Here is a 16,937-nt window from a genome sequence, read left to right as displayed (position 1 = left end):
AGTCTTGCCTTACCTTACCTTACTTTACCGTTAGTTACCATATTCGGGGGCCTTATACGAAGAAATTTACAGTAAGTGAGGTATACTGCTAAAGTGGTACTTCAATCTCTTTTCTGTATAGGATTTGTTGGTCTTGTTAACCAGGCCATGACATGCTATCTAAACAGCCTTCTCCAGACACTGTTCATGACTCCAGAGTTCAGGAATGCTATTTACAGGTTGGTAAAACCTTGATTTTGGTTTTACTGGAAATCGAAGAGGTGCTGGAGAAAAGCCCTTAATGGCTTCTGATAAATTGCTAGATTCTCCTTCCAAATTGCATTGTTTTGGCTTGTGAAACAGAAGGAGAATTTGGCCTTACATCAAAAGTCACTTAGGGCCCTATTTCATCATAATTTAAACATTAACTGCTTTGTCTGACGAGTATATACTGTGTTGTAGGTGGGAGTTTACCGGTAGTGGAGAAGAAGTAGCAAAAAGCATTCCTTATCAACTTCAGAAGCTGTTTCTTCAACTACAGGTTCTTTCTCTTTGGCATTATATTGTTAGTGTTTATGGTTATTAGTATAAAGGCATCCTTTGTAGTTTGTTTCAATCTGTTATAAGTCTTCAAAATTAAAAAAAAAATGTATTTTTACATACATACATACATACATACATACATACATACATACATACATACATACATACATACATACATACTTTATTGGCTCGTCCCCACGGGGCTTTTCAGAGTCAATTTAACATTACATAACTAAGTATAAGACAATGATGAAAGAAGATAAAGTGGAAATGCACTTAGCTACCCAAAGCTAGTTTACAGGCATTCACTCGGAAATAACAGAAACAATTAATCAAATAATTAAACATAACAGGTTAAAAATCCCAACTGGCAGGAGGCAAACCAGCTAGCTATATATATGTTGTAGGTTAAAATGAATCCCAGGTTAAAATGATTTCAACCTAGGTTGATTTGTATTTTCCTTTGTTTAAGATGTAAATTACCCAACCTTCACAAAGGAAAAAAAAATCAACCTAGGTTGAAATCATTTTAACCTGGATTCATTTTAACCTACAACATATACAAGCGTGGCCAAGGACGGGACTTGAACCCAAGGCCTCCAGATTTCAAGTTCAGTGCCCTAAACTTCTGGACCACGCCGCTGCCTCAAAATTAAAGTGTTTTAACTCCCTGTTTCAGAGTTACATTTACCTATCATACCTACCTACTTTAAAACACAAGATAAAAATTGGTGAGGTGTGGTACTTGTTGCATTGCTGGGAGCATGGTTTTCCCATCAAATGAGAAAACAGCACTTGTAACTGTTAAAGTATATAATCAATATTAATACATGTTGCATTATTATTACAACCTGTTAAAATAAAAAGTTCCAGCAATTCACATTAATATCTATAGGTTTACGTTACAATAAATTTATTGTATGTTCACAGAACGGTTAACATACAAAGTCATGTAAATAAAAAAATGTACCTCTAATGATAACATTGTTTTAAAACTTAAATGTCTAACAATTTTCAGACAAGTTCTAAGAGAGCTGTGGAGACAACTGATGTTACTAAGAGCTTCGGTTGGGACAGTAGTGAAGGTATGAAGAAACCACTGACATTGAATTTTAAATACATTGTACAAGTTTGCAGTCAGTAGTTTATGGGGAGATCAAGGTCTTGCCCCTCAAACACGTGTGTACAAACTTCAAGGTTGCCACAATCAGGCAAATTCAACACTCAGGTATTTTCCAAGGTCTGAGGGAAAAGTCAGTGAATTCTTAATTATACTTTCAAGTCAAGTCAGTGAAAAGTCAGGGAATTTTATTAATCTTGCCACAAGGTTTACAAAAGAGTTACCTTGTTGGCAAAGGTTCTGTCATTTTCAAAAAAAAATTGAAAGAATTGACATCAGCCCTTGGCATTCTGGTTTTATTGCCAAAGGTTTGGTCTGTGGTGGACGGTGAAAATTTGTGGTCAGAGAAAAGTGAGGGAATATTTTTAAGGCAATCCTGACCTGAGATAATATATTTAATATTAATAATTAACTGTTTAAGGCCCTGTCCACATGGATGTATTTTGTCCATGTTTATGTTGTGGTTCAAAAATGTTCAAACCAATTTGAATTGATTTTTATTTCCCTTTGTCTCAGATTATGCTAATGAATACTGCACAAAGGAAAATAAAAATTAAACTGGTTCGAAAAATTCTAAACGAAAAAAAATAAATAAATAAATAAACTACAGCATACACATTCCAAAGATTTTCCTCTTGGGTGACCATTTTCAAAAGTTTGAATAGAGCATGAAAATGAAAACTTGAATTGAAAACAGAAATGTTACATCAGAGATGATGATATCATGATCAGTGGTTTCATTAAGGGTCAGGCACTGGGTAACATTTTCCATATCCAAGTTAACTTTCCTGCCCAGGTGTGCTAACATCTTGCCTCCATTCCATCCATCACCTGCTGCCCTGTTGTTTAGGAGTATTAGGTCGGAATACCCAAGGGCAACCCTGTGATTAATTTTATTAGCATCCTATCCAGGCTGGTGTAGTGATACTATGTCTTCTAGTTGCTTTACATAATTTACCACAGCTGTTTCCAACTGCACGATGTGCATGTTACGTTACCTTTCAAGGACGCAATATAAAGCTGTCATGAATAATGAGATTGGTGAAGTCAACACAGCATTGAGTGACCTTGTATGATTGTGTGATTGTTAAATGACAGAAATATTTTAATAAATTATTATATTTACATTTTGCTTGATTTTAGCGTGGCAACAACATGATGTTCAGGAGCTCTGTAGAGTGATGTTTGATGCTTTGGAAAGCAAGTTCAAAAACACTGACCAGGTACAGTCATGTGATCTGATGTAATGGATTGTTCAAAATGTCATTTCCAATATTATACCTGTGGTGATCACCCTTCTGGGTAACGCTGTATTGTAATTTTGTCCTCTCCCCAGATTGCAAGGGTATGAATTCAAGATGATTTCTTTGCTATCAAACACCATCCTGATATTTAATTTCATTTGATTTTATGTTATTGCTAATAAATGCAATTTAATACGTGTTTCCCTATAGGATGATCTAATCAACAAACTTTACCAAGGAAAACTCAAGGACTATGTGAAATGCCGACAGGTAAATGTTTTATTGTCATGCATAGAAATCTCAGTAGTTGCTGAAACCTATTTCTAAAGGGCAAATCATTTTAATGTAGCATCTATTCATCATCGTCGGTTGGCTGAGGAACAGTCAACTGTAAGGCATCTCCAACTGGCTCGGTCTTGGGCAATGCACACAATGTTATCCTCTGAGAGGAAATTGAGGTAACATTTAGGTAGGGTATTGATTCAGAAGAGCATTATCAAATGAATGCTTCTCCTCGATAGGTGTTTAGAACTGTCCTCAAATAAAAACAACTTTTAGTTGTAAACCTGTAGCTATACAGGAAGTAAATCACGTCAACTAAAGATAACCTTTTTTAAAGAAAGTGTCAGTTCTCAATTTATTGTCATTTCATAGTGTGGTCATGAAAGTGCACGGACAGACACATACCTGGACATCCCACTTGCCATCAGACCTTTTGGATCCAAGCAAGCATTAGGCAGTGTGGTAAGTTTGACTTCTTCGGTCTTTAAGCTGAAGGTAGCAATCTTCAATCTTAGACATAATTTGGCTGAACAAAATAAATGACAACATTAGTGATTTTATTTTAAGTGGACTCGATGCATACTAAATGGCTATGGAAGTGTGGCTATAATATACTTGATGACTAATATTTATTTTAAAACACTTTTGGGCATGGTGCCAATGCACCAATTGATGCATTGGCACCAATTGGCTGTTGTTGTGGACCTTGCTGCCAGTCACTGACTTTTTTTTTCTCTCTAAAATCAAAATCAAAATAAAACAAGAATACCACCCTTCTCTATCTTATGTGTCACTGATGAGTATATTTATACATTAAATGTATGAATATACTATATCAAATTTTGATAGATTAACATTGAGTAAATTCATTCTATAGTGCACTGCATGTCTCAGTGAATACCTTCAGTTAGTATGTTAGACATATTATTTAATAATATGTAATTATGGTTCCAAAAATTTTGTTTGGTTTAAAAATTTTCCGACCAGTTTGATTATTATTTCCCTTTTTCTCTGACTTGCCAAAGGAAAATAAAAATTAAAACTGGTTTGAAAAATTTGAAACCAACAAAAATTTAAACCGCAGCATACTTGCCAATGGATTGTGTCATGGGTAAAAATATCTGACAGAAGTTGCAATTGTTGGACCAATTTTATATTTCCCAATAAAACAATACACTTGAATTGTGTATCCAGTTAAGCAAAATTTAACTCTGACTATCGAAGATGGTTTGATGAGGCCTAATTTTTTTTTGTTCAGTATACAGAGGGCTGGTTTTTGGAGCTTATCCAAGTTACAACTTTTAACATTTTAGAACTTAATTTGTCTCTGCAGGAAAATGCTTTGGAGGAATTTGTGGCTGCTGAACTCCTGGAAGGCACAAATCAGGTACACAGTAATCAAAACTGCATTATTTACTTTGTGCACTGAATTCAAATAAACATGTGTTAACATCAACTAAATCTAGTGAGAAAGAAGTTAGCTGAGGTATTTAGTATGTCATGAGTGAAGGACCGAGAAAAATATCTAATCTGAGTCCACAATGGGAGGTGAACCCATGACCTTTAACACACTGGTAGGATGCTCTAACCCCAGGGGGAGGATGTACTATAGGCTATATAGGTATGTGCTGGGATAAGGTATAGAATTCAGAGAGTTTTGGTCTTACTAGAACTATAGACCATAATTAGTCTGCAACAGGTCCCCAGGAATAAAAAATAGGTTTAAGTCTAAGATAAGGTAGGGCTTCTATGTCTTGTCTAGAATAAGGTGGCTATTATGCAGCTGATTGTGGTTCATTGTAGGATAAGAGTTTCACAGTCCCAGTGGCACTCCCCCATCCAAAATGCCACTGATTCCACCCCCCCCCCCCCCTGCCCCTCCAAGTTCTAACCAATGAGAGAGACTTGCGGTCAGCAAGTGTGGTTCATACATTTATAACCTGCATCCTCCATACTGCTAAACAAAACAGTAACTTGGAAATTGTATTTATTTTTGTTTTAATTAGTAATACCAGTTGGTACTTCTTTTGACCCTTTGTTTACAGTATTTCTGTGAGAAGTGCAATCAGAAGTGTGATGCCCACAAGGTAAGTAGTATCATTTATTCACCGTGCTATAAGTCTAGACCTCCATCCAGCAAAAATCTCATATGCACAGAATTCATTCTTGTAAAAACCCTGCAAAGTCCCTAACAAACAGATTATTTTAATCATCATCTTGTGTATGTTTATTTATTATTACAAATTAATGGCCGTAAACTCAAAAGTCTGGTTTCTGTGAATTTTAATTGGAAGATAATTTAGGGGTGAGCAATAAAAGCAATAGGTTGCTATGAGTCTGATAGCACTCTTGAAAATCCTTTATTTAAAGAATATGCAGCCTTCCTGATATTTTTTGAGAACATCAAATTGCCACAGACAACTATCCACTGTTACTAGTCAACACATTGTAACACTGCCCAAATATGGTCATGAATACTGTAAGATACCAGTAATTAAATAGTCCCTTGACAGACTGAAACATTTTTAGTGAAAACAAAAGAATCATCAGATCGTATTTGTTACTCAACCATTCTGTCTATTTATTTTTATTCGCAGGGTTTGAAATTCATCTCCTTCCCTTATCTGTTAACCTTACAACTGAAGCGGTTTGCGTTTGATTATGCAACACTTCACAGAGTCAAGCTGAATGACAAGTTAGTAGCTTAAAATAAACCAAACCTAACTAATCAATGACATAAATAAGTAATCAATGGGTAATTGATGGGTGATTAGATGATCAAGCATTCTCAAACTTTTTAATAATTCATTAAGAGAAATAGTCCAGTCATTTTATGAAGAAAATTCGGTCAACCTGCCACTAATTGCAACAGAAGGTATTCCAACGGTTTTAGACTCAGAAATGTATCCTTAATAACATACCAAAAGTCCCAAAAAATCCCATTTGGGGAAGTTACCAAAAAACGGGATTAATTACTAAGCTCTGAGAACCGTTTTACGACGGCATGGGAACGAGGCTGACTTATGCATTTTTTATAACGCGCGTGTAAAGATCTTAAACTTAATAAAATGCAATGAAATTTCGTGTTTAAATGTTCAATTTAATGTGTTCCTAATACTTTAAGTAAAAGAAGATATTGTTTTGGTGAAGAAAAGAAAAGCTGTATTAGCGAAACGCTTAAGTCATTTTATGAAGGAAATTCGGTCAACCTGCCACTAATTGCAACAGAAGGTATTCCAACGGTTTTAGACTCAGAAATGTATCCTTAATAACATACCAAAAGTCCCAAAAAATCCCATTTGGGGATAAATTTGGGGATTTATCCGAGGGCCACAGGTTTGTCAGTCTTCAGACTGTTAAGTGTCACCCTCGTTAAACAAAGTTGATTTATTTATTTATTTATTTATTTATTTATTTAATATATTGGTGAAACTTTTAATTTTGCTTTTTTGGGTAGAGTGTTGTTTTGTTTTGTTTTTGTTTTCAAGTTTACACTTGCCGAATTGATTTCGTTTATGTTAAAAAAATTAATTTAATTTAAATATGTTGAACATTATTGTGGGAAAATAAAACGTTGCGGGTTCACTAAAAATAAAACGTTGCGGGTTCACTAGAAGTCGGTCTTCAGGTCTTGCAGGAGCTGGCGCCTTCGCGGTTACACATGTACATTTGTGAGTGTTTGTGCTTGCCTTGCACGTTTGTAATATTTCCGTCAAGAAAAATGGCTAGAAGACGTGATTCTGCAATATTCAGTTCTGGTAAGACACACTCAAGAGTACCTACAATATTTTTTTAGTTCTTATGACAGTAAATTGAATTAAGTGCACTTTTCGATCAATCCTTCTTCAAACTAAACATGTGTCTTCGGAAAGAGTCGACCTGTATGAATAAATAAAACATGCACAAACACCGAGATAATTACAAAGGATACGGACGCGTAAAGCCGATTAATTGCGATTCTTTAGAAAAAGACATTGTACACTTGCGGAATATTTTCAATCAGATTTCTGGTGTTTATGCGACGGAAAAACATGCAAGAACACATCACGTGTCCAGTGTACGAGATTCTGATGTCAAATATTCTTACAAAGCATTTTCGTAAAAACAAAGTAATTTGATAAACATTTCTCAATTAAAAACTTTAGATATCAAAGCCATTAGTTAACTACAACAAGTTAGGGGTTGCAGCTGTGCTGAAAAGCGCCCAGCCACCACGTTTTATTTTCCCGTACAATTTGTGGTCAGTAATTATTTTTCCCGCGAAACTCCCAACCGGATTGAATTCCGCGGGAAATTGCATACAGACAAATATAAATAGAAAAATTAGAAAGAAGCAGTACGACTTCTTGCATAATCATGTCGTTAAACCTGTGCTAGCTAAATTGTCTGCCCCAAAAAATAAATTTCTGATTGTTTTTTTTTTTTTTTTGGTTTGTTTTTTGTTTTTTTACACAAAAATTTTTCGAAAAACATAATATTTTCTAGCATATTTCATTGAACAAAAATTGCATCGAAAACCGCGACAAGGTCTATTAAGTATGCTTGGTACATTCCAAGTTGCATCCTAATCATTTTTTAGACCATCAAGAATCCTAAAATGGATGACGAAATCACTTGCGCAATTTGCCAAAAATCACTTGATAACGTAAAAGACGTCGTAACTCTTCGTGAGAAGGGAAGGGAGGGTATTAACCGGGCAAGCACAGAGCGCTATGACATCATTCAACCTGCTACGGTCAAAAGGTACACCAAACATACCGCCGCACATACTGCCACCCAACTTACATCACCAGAGCTAAGAAACAGGAGAGTACCATCTCACAATAATAATTATCAAGTAGCCGCCGCTCTTTTGATCGCAAGACTGAAAAGTCATTCAACTTTAAAACTGACTGTTTATTCTGTGAAACGAAAGTTGATTTCGAGGAACCTGAAAAGAGAAGACAAGGGGGTGTGTTCAGGGTGACAACCCTCGAAACTAAAGATACTGTGTAACAATTCTGTTCCGAAAGGAAAAATGAGTGGGCAGAAGTAGTACATGTTCATGATTTGCCAGCGGCCGATGCCATTTATCATCAGGCGTGCAGCGTGAACTTCAGGACTAAAAAGCAAATCCCAATGCTATTTGCCTCAGAACATCCTGGTCTTAAGAAAAGAAAAATTGGACGAATTTTACGAAAACCCGTCAAATCAGGTGCGTACCCATGGGAGGGTTCCAGGGGTTCCGGAACCCCCCTAAACGAAACCAGCTTTTGCACGCAGTTATAGAAAAGGAGGCTGCCGATACAAAGAAAACAACGCTTTTAAGTCTACACGATGGGTCGAAAGGCAGGAAGCATACGAGGTATTTTTTGGCACGTTACCTTCTATCGTCAAGACACTTGAGGACATCTCCCATGGACGACTGTTCCAAAACCAGTACAGCAATACTCCATGGAACTGGAATGGTGAGAGTCGAAATAAAGCGAGTTCGCTTTTAAATGCCGTATTGAGGTTTTCCTTTCTCATCACTCAAGTTACTGCTATGAAGTACTTATTGTTCGTAAAACCCTGAGCATTAGGCTACAGAAACACGACATTGATGTGTATGAGGCATACCGCAAAGTTGATGACCTCAAAGGCGACCTCAAGCTATCCTGAGAGCAGATTGGCACCCAGTTTTAACAATGGCTTGAGACAGCTGCTACTCTTGCAAGAAAAGTCGGCATCGAACCCTCTATTCCAAGGCCGACAGGAGCATCGCAGTAACGTGCGTGGGACGTGGAGGCAACAACGCCCGAAGAGTATTTCAAGAGGGCCCTTGCAATTCCCTTGCTAGATCACTTAGCTACCTAGAAGGACTACTGTCTCGATCAGCTCAAAGATGCACTTCAGTTTTGTCGCCTCTGGTCACCGACTTTGAACTCCTCCGTTGCGCCGAAAATAGCTGCAATCTTCACTACACAACGCGGTTAAAGCTCTGGCTAAATGCGAACATGATTTCTATCCCAACACTCACAAGTTGTTACGATTCCTCTGCACGCTAGTAACCTCTTCAGAATGCCAATCTTTTAGTACTCTACGCCGATTGTAGGCTTACTTACGGGCAACTATGTATAGTGAACGAGAGTTTTTCCTTGCTCTCATAAACATCCAGTATGACCAGGATGTTGACGTTGATGTTGTCATTGAAATTTTGCTCAAAAACACCCGCGACGCGTGTTTCTCGCTGACCTTCTGTCTACTGATTGAGAAATAATAACAGAATCCTAAAAAAAAAAAAGTAAAAGAGCAGAACGTACTAGTTGACATGTCAAGAAATGCTTCTTCTAGTGACACGCGTATGCCTTATGAACGGCTGTATAATTGAACTTCCTTGAGTGACAGATTTCCGACGAGTTAGAAATTGAAACGTGCATACGTACGTGTGAAATTTTCCTAGATAGTATTGCGAAAGCCTATTTTATTTTTGTCACACATATCTTGTTTATCAGTATCATTGAAAACGAGTTGTACCTAGTAGCTGGGTACTGTTGGACGATAATGAAATGTTATAGGATTTCTTTAGTACAGACCTTTCTGAGTGAAAATTTGAAATACTGTATGGCTTTGAGCTTAATTGAGCTTACACACGTATTAAGTAAAGTTATTTACAAGGTGAAAGTTCACAGAAGTATCTGAAGTAAAATTGATGAAATTTGGATGAATTGAGTGCATTTCTGGAGATAAATAAGCAGAATAAAACCAACTTCTGTTTTTTAGCCTCGTTTCCATGTTGCACCAAATCGGGAGTTATTAGTCATTAAAATTTTGACATGTTCCCGTGCTTGGATCCTTTGGGACTTTTAGTATGTTTATCTAGATACCATTCCTTAATGATTGGCGAAGAGAAACCTTCTGTTGCAATTAGTGGCAGGTCCAGCCACAAAATGACTGGACTAAAAAGGAAGGAAATCATTACCCTTAGAAAGGTTTGGTTGGATCTAAATTATCATAAAATTTGGTGAATGTTTCCTTTCAATTATTCCAAGAGCTATTACTGGTTTGAAAAGCTATACTGTACATATCAAACACTCAACAGAGTGTTTCATTTTTTCACTCACTTCTTGGTCTTTGGTAATTGGATGAAAGATTCTTCTTTGTGTTTGGTATAGTACTCGATTATTGCCAAGAATCAATGAGTAATTGATGACTTATCAATGACATTAATAAGTAATCAGTGGGCTGCAGATTTTTTTGTCTTTAATTTTTACTGAATCAGTAATTACCAATGAATAATGGATGGGTGGGTGGATGGATGGATGGATGGATGGATTGATATTAGATATTAACTTAAATCCATCAGTATGGAATGAAAATTTATGAACTATCCTATACTATGGTATCTATAAACTTTTGCTCTAAACAAACCAAGTCATCAAGTCATCAGCTGATTACTCTTTTATTACCCATTGATTGCTCAATGATATCATTGATGATCAATGATCGAAGAGCTCTTTTGTTGGCAAAACTTCTTGTGCCTGTCAGTGAAATGTGTTGAAGTTTTAGGGAGGGGGGGGGGGGTGAGCCCTTGCCTAGCTCCTATTTCTGCTACACAAGCTTGAGCTTGGTAATGTACCTTCTGAACTATTTCCAACGCAATACTTACATGTACTGTATTACTGATAACTAAACCACAGCACGTCCTCTTTGCACCTCTGTGCTGACTGGTAGATAACATGACTTGTCAAGTTTATAATAATCGCACTGGCAGCTGTATACTAAATCTGTTACAATAGAGTCATAACAAGTCCTTTGTCATCATTGCTTCTATCAACAGGATGGCATTTCCAAAATATCTTAACTTGAAGGACTTCATCAGTGAAGAACATGAAGAGGTAATTTTTTGGTCTCATTATTGACTTATTACTTAATATTTAATTTGATCATGCCCCGAATGGATGCATAGTTGTTAATATGTAACTCCAGTCTGTGCATGAGATCCTAAAGTGGAAGCCATTCCTGTTTAAAATTTCAAAAAGAAGACACTATTGTAAATTTAGAAGACCTGTCTGAAAAGTATATTATTTAATAATTATCTTCTAAACATGAACTCTCAACTCTCTTAAGTTTATAGTACACTTATTGTTGTGCATTCAGATTTAATAATTTTATTGACATGTAGTTCCATTAGATGCAGTTATTAAATTAAATTATATTTATTTATTATTTTCCCGTTATCAATTCTAATGATAGGTTTCAACGAGTTGCTTAATAATTAATTTTGTGTAGTATACTGTATACCGGTATTCTGGTGATGGCAGTGGGTACTGTCAAAACGTGTCAAAATTAAAGACTGTAAGTTATGTTATTTTGTAAAGTTTCACCTGCTGATGACTTTTTCTTCTGGATTTCCTCAAAGAATGGTACTGACGAAGATACCAGTTTGAAGGGGGATTCCCCAAGCAGCACAGAGACAGACAGTGGAGTTAGCGAAGGCTGCTCTGATAATGGCATGTCAACTGAAGAGGAAGACATTGACAATGCAAATGGAGGAATTGATACAGAAGGCAGCCTGACTTCTGGAAGGAACAAGGTGGAACAAACTGAAGACTTGCTGAGTAATGGCCTGGCTCAAAGCATGGAGGTTAGTGTAGTGTCTGTAGGTGACAAATTCAAAGTAATATGGTTTTTTTGTATACTAACTGAAGTTTCTTACCAGTTTGAGCTAGGCTTTTAGCTAGAAAATGAAAGTTGGGTGTCCAAGGGGCACATTTCTTGAAAACATTTTGAAGCATCAAGTGAATTTTAAATAAAGTTTTCCAAAAATTGGGCATCCAAAGGACAACTGGATGCCCTTCTGGCTAAAGCCTTGGTTTGAGCTAATTACTGCAAAAAATTGAATGATATCAATTTACATTTTTTGTTCATCAGGGTCCATATTGGTACGAGTTGTTCTCAATAATGATCCACTCTGGCAGTGCATCTGGGGGACACTATTACGCTTACATCAAGTGAGGACATTCAATAAAATTATTGTTATTTTAAAAACTTGCACAATATAATGAAGGATAATAGATTGGAAATAATCATTTGATTAGAGTGAGTGTATCTAGAGGCAGTTGTCAATTGTCCAAAGAATTAGTATGACACAGTTTTATTGATTGAAGATTTTAGCAAAAAGAGTTTCCTAGTAGCAAGTGGATGCCCACCATTTAAGGCATTGTTTGATATCTTCCAAACCCCACAACATGCAAGCAGTCAACATGAGACTTCACAGTAATCACATGCATGTATGTTACTGAATATGACAGACCGTGCAGGCTCTTACAAGCATTTGAACCAACCCCACCTCCATCCTTCCAAGTTTCTCTTGAGATTGGTTGCTTCTTGTCAAGTTACACTTACTAAATAAATAAATATAATGTTGTTTGAACTTACAGTCCTTTTATTGTGTACATCAATATTCCAGGTCCTTTTCAAATGATCAGTGGTACTGCTTCAATGACCAGAGTGTATCAAGGGTAAGCACCATCAGATGGAACTTAAAAATTTTTAATGATGTCCAATATATAGCTTTGTCTTTTAATAACCAGGTGACATTAAATCACAAGAAAGATGGAACATATATGTTACTGAACTAGTATGAGGTCCATGTTAAAAACGTATTGTTCATTCAACGTAATTTTTGTTTTTAAAGTTTATGGATTGTATATTTGCAAAAAATTAACCAGAGCAAGCAAGCCACTCTTTTCACAAATTTGTACGGATTGAAGATTCTATTATCAAATAGTTTTTTACATATTTGTAGACAGCAACACGTCTCTACAGCTATTAACTGCCAAAACACACTACTCACTCCAGACAAACTTGGAGTATTCCTTTTTCGTAGTAAACACTTTGCCATATATGTGGTGGCAGCCTGGCCAAGTTGTTGGGGCATTGGACTTGAAATTTGGAGGCCTCAGGTTCAAATCCTGCTCTCTCCGCAAACTGGTCGGGGAGTTTTTTTTCTTGGTATCCCAAGGTCAAGACAACTCCTCAGTCACACTTGTAAATGGTCAGCTGGTCTGCCTCCTACCAGTTGGAATTTTTATCCATGTTTTATGTTCAATTATTCAAATTATTTCTAAGTGAATTTAATGCTCGCCCCCCCGCCCCCCTTCCCCCGGCACTTGTGCTATAAGCACTTACACGTAAGAGGGTAAATAAAGGTTATAATGTAATTTAATGCTGTCTTTATGTTACTTTTCTTATATATAATTATTTGTTTTTGTTGTAAACCATTGAAATAGTGCATAATAATAAAAACCTTAAACCTTAAGCCTTATTGATAATTATAATATAAAATTTTTTTTTGAAAACACCAATGAAATGATTTGAATTTGAATGAAACAATCTTGTTTTGAACATTATAAAAAACAACAATGTTAGTAGTGACTGAAGTGAGTAGTCCATGATTGATAGTTGTCTGTCTAGCAAAGTCCAGACTTTATCTGGACCAATCAGAGTGCTTTTTTTCATGGAGGTACAGTTCAGCCGTGTAATACAATTAATTGTTTGACTTGACCAGGTTTATGATGATGATATTGAACGTACGTATGGTGGAATGGAATCTTCAAGACATTATTATTCATCAGTATATACAAGGCAAGTTGAATAAAACCCAACTTATAATTACTTTTTCTTGCTAAATTGTTACTAATACAGTCAACTCTCTCATGGCGACCACTTCTCGTAAGCGACCACCTTGTAAACAACCGTTTTGTTTCTCAGTTAAATACTGTTTCAAGAGGTCTCTTGTAAGTGACCACCACTCAAATTTCTTAAGAGACCGCGACCACTTTTTAGGCCAGAAATTACACATATTCTTTTGTTTTCTGTTTCCGGTAAGCGACCACCCAACATAATCACGTATGATCACTTGTAAATCATTACTCAGAAGTGACAAAAGTTCAATTTCGATGACGCTTCCCCGTACTGCTGACAGATAATGACAGTTTACAGACAGAGAAGATGGCTATAATTAGATCTGTAGGTAAAAGGGAATTGTTACAGTGATCTGTTCCAAAATGAACCATGAACCATGTTATGCAAAGTTTCATAAGAAGAATGACTAAATGTGAAAAAATCAAATAAATAAGTTTCTATTTGCCTAATTTTAGCTGCTAAGGTAATATTTTTATGTAATTAATTAATCAATCCAGTATTAGGCTTAGTTTGTTGATCTTTCCCGTAAGCGACCACCTCCCGTAAGCGACCACTTTGTCATGCACCAAGGGTGGTCGCTTACGAGAGAGTTGACTGTAGACAAAAGAACTGTGGCTGGTGAGTTTTCTTAGCCTAACATTGATTTTTGTTGCAGCTCCACCAATGCATACATGTTGATGTACCGGCAAGTTGCCTCAGAAAGAAATGCCAAATTCCTAGATCTGTGTGATGTGCCAGAGCACATAGCAGAATTAATCTGCAAATTGAAAAATGAGGAAGAAATGGAAAGAAGAAGAAAGGAAATGGATAGATGCATGTGCAAGGTACAATTCCCATTACTATCTATCAAATTAGATCCATCGCACACTACAGAACCTAGGGGAAGAAAGAGACTGCTCACAGTCTAGTTCTCATCTCTCAGCCACAGATTTGTTCAGTGTACATGTGTAACAATAATATTTTATTCGTTGCCATGAGTCAGAAATTAAAATTCTTTTCAGGTGTATTATCATATTTAGAGTGACAGATCTTGGAATGTGGTGCAAGTTTCCCTATTTTGTATGAAGGAATTATGGCCCATAGCTAGGGTCATAATTATTATCACATTTTTTAAGGCATAATTCAATGCCCCCTATCTCTAATACCACCCTTCTTATTAATCTGAGCCACATATTCTTTTATGCCAAGTAAGATCTACCAATAAATTATGTGCTTCTACATGTATATGCACAGTACTCTAACTTATAACTTTCATTTCCATCATTAATATTATTAATTAATAATTATTTCTTAAATAAAATGTTAATGTGATTTGCTTCAGATAAAGATCTTTTGTGAACACCCCGTCAGCAACAGAACAATGGAACGCAAATTGGAGGTTCACAAGGATACCACACTAAAAGAGGCTGTGGCCACTGCTCGTCAGGTGAGGAGAAAAGTGTTGAGTTTGTTTCATTATCTTAGCATCCAATTGGGCTTGTTGCTATATATAAAGATTTGCCTGGGAAGACCAGTCAATTTAAAAACTAACTAAAGCGGCTTTTTGTTGTCCACAGGCATTTAGACAGTTCAAAAGTTTCTTGTAAAAAGTTTAATTATCACATTTGCTTATTAAAAAGTTCCAGTAAGAGAGAGTAAAAGAAGGTTATTTAAAATTTTTAAGATTTTCTCAAAGAAAGAACAAACCATAACCAGTCTTAAGCAATTTTTCCTTAACACTTGTTGAAGGAAGGAACTTAAGAAAAAATTAAATAAAGATTGTTCAAAGTAAAAAGCCAGCAGATCTCTGATGGTAGTTTTTCAAGCTGCAGGTCATTTTCATCCTGCCCATTCTTAGCCAAAGACTTACACATATTTTTGATCAAATACTGTAAAGTTTTGGTTCAATCTTTGATTTGAACCCGTTAGTTCTTATTAATATTAATTTGTAATAAAAACACTGTCATTACTCTCTGATTAGCTCTTCCACTTGGACAAGGTCCTACCTGTAGAGCAGTGCAGAATTGTGAAGTATGACGAGTATTATGACTACATTGAGAGGTCATTTGATGGAGAAGAGGTGAGTCAGAAGCCTGAATTTTATGGCTGAGGCAAATCAGTAATTACATGTAATTATATATTTATGACACAGAACTTTGGCATTCCATGTTACTAACTAAAAATTCATGAATATTTACCAACCAAGCCCAAGTTCAGCTTATACACAACAAGTTGATTTGTAATCTCCCATTTTGTAATGCACAGATCTTATTGGGAAGGGCACAAAAAGGCTACCATTTAGTCTTACAATATAGCCAGTGGTACACTGTAACAGGTTTCACCGAGCCCAAACTTGCATTTAGTTAAATCTGTTGCAAAATCAAAATGGGTCACTACTGACATGTATTAATAATTAATACATGTTAGTAGTGACCCATTTTGATTTTGCAACAGTTTAACTAAATGCAAGTTAGGGCTCGGTGAAACCTGTTACAGTGTACCACTGGCTATATTGTAAGACTAAATGGTAGCCTTTTTGTGCCCTTCCCAATAAGATCTGTGCATTATTTGTACATTTCAGAATGATCCGATGGGAAAAGTGCTATGTGGAGTTAAACAGTCGTACATGTTTGACCTTCTCTTTGAGACAAGAATGCCAAATGAAAGATTTTTTCCTTACAAGCCTGGAGGTAAGTAAATTGTGACTTGTGGATCAACTTTCTGGCTTCTTTGTTATAAATAATTAAAAGAAGATTTTGACTAATACTAAACTTACTTTATTAATAGGTTACCGTAAATTAGATTTCTAATTTTCAGTGTGGAGCAAAAGTTGTAATAATTTATAATCCTTTAATTGTGTACGGTGTAGGTGTCAAATAGGATTTAACTATCAGTGGCAATAATTTATCCTGTATATATCAATGGGTTTTTTTTATACTTTGAATAATGGCTAAACTTAAAGTGCTACTGTGATCAAATTTTTACCTCTTGAATTTTAAGGTCTATCACATAGAATTCTAGGAAAGATTAAAAATGCTGTTTACCGTTTGTAAATAATTATCTGCATTGGTCCCGGAGATATTTAACTTTGAAAAATGTGTAAAATATGTAAATGGGAGGAC

General features: G+C 35.9%; 1 protein-coding gene across 1 annotated transcript in view; it reads left to right on the top strand.

Moving 5' to 3' along the window:
* The window catches only part of LOC146467834 (ubiquitin carboxyl-terminal hydrolase 47-like), a 33,204-nt gene that overhangs the window by 2,808 nt on the left and 13,459 nt on the right, over positions 1–16,937 (top strand). The window contains exons 3-20 of the mRNA XM_085125448.1: positions 122–218; positions 442–520; positions 1,541–1,607; positions 2,786–2,865; positions 3,097–3,156; positions 3,541–3,630; positions 4,502–4,555; positions 5,214–5,255; positions 5,766–5,863; positions 10,967–11,024; positions 11,549–11,773; positions 12,061–12,140; positions 12,599–12,650; positions 13,700–13,776; positions 14,492–14,660; positions 15,158–15,262; positions 15,797–15,895; positions 16,397–16,505. Of these exons, the coding sequence (XP_084981574.1) occupies positions 122–218; positions 442–520; positions 1,541–1,607; positions 2,786–2,865; positions 3,097–3,156; positions 3,541–3,630; positions 4,502–4,555; positions 5,214–5,255; positions 5,766–5,863; positions 10,967–11,024; positions 11,549–11,773; positions 12,061–12,140; positions 12,599–12,650; positions 13,700–13,776; positions 14,492–14,660; positions 15,158–15,262; positions 15,797–15,895; positions 16,397–16,505 (1,641 nt within the window). The remainder of the gene's footprint in view (positions 1–121; positions 219–441; positions 521–1,540; positions 1,608–2,785; positions 2,866–3,096; positions 3,157–3,540; positions 3,631–4,501; positions 4,556–5,213; positions 5,256–5,765; positions 5,864–10,966; positions 11,025–11,548; positions 11,774–12,060; positions 12,141–12,598; positions 12,651–13,699; positions 13,777–14,491; positions 14,661–15,157; positions 15,263–15,796; positions 15,896–16,396; positions 16,506–16,937) is intronic.

Source organism: Pavona decussata, unplaced genomic scaffold (genome assembly GCF_977016875.1).
Source record: "Pavona decussata unplaced genomic scaffold, jaPavDecu1.1 SCAFFOLD_134, whole genome shotgun sequence".
Classification (NCBI taxonomy): Eukaryota; Metazoa; Cnidaria; class Anthozoa; order Scleractinia; family Agariciidae; genus Pavona; species Pavona decussata.
The sequence above is the reverse complement of the archived record's forward strand: the minus strand, read 5'-3'. Positions and strand labels throughout refer to the sequence as shown.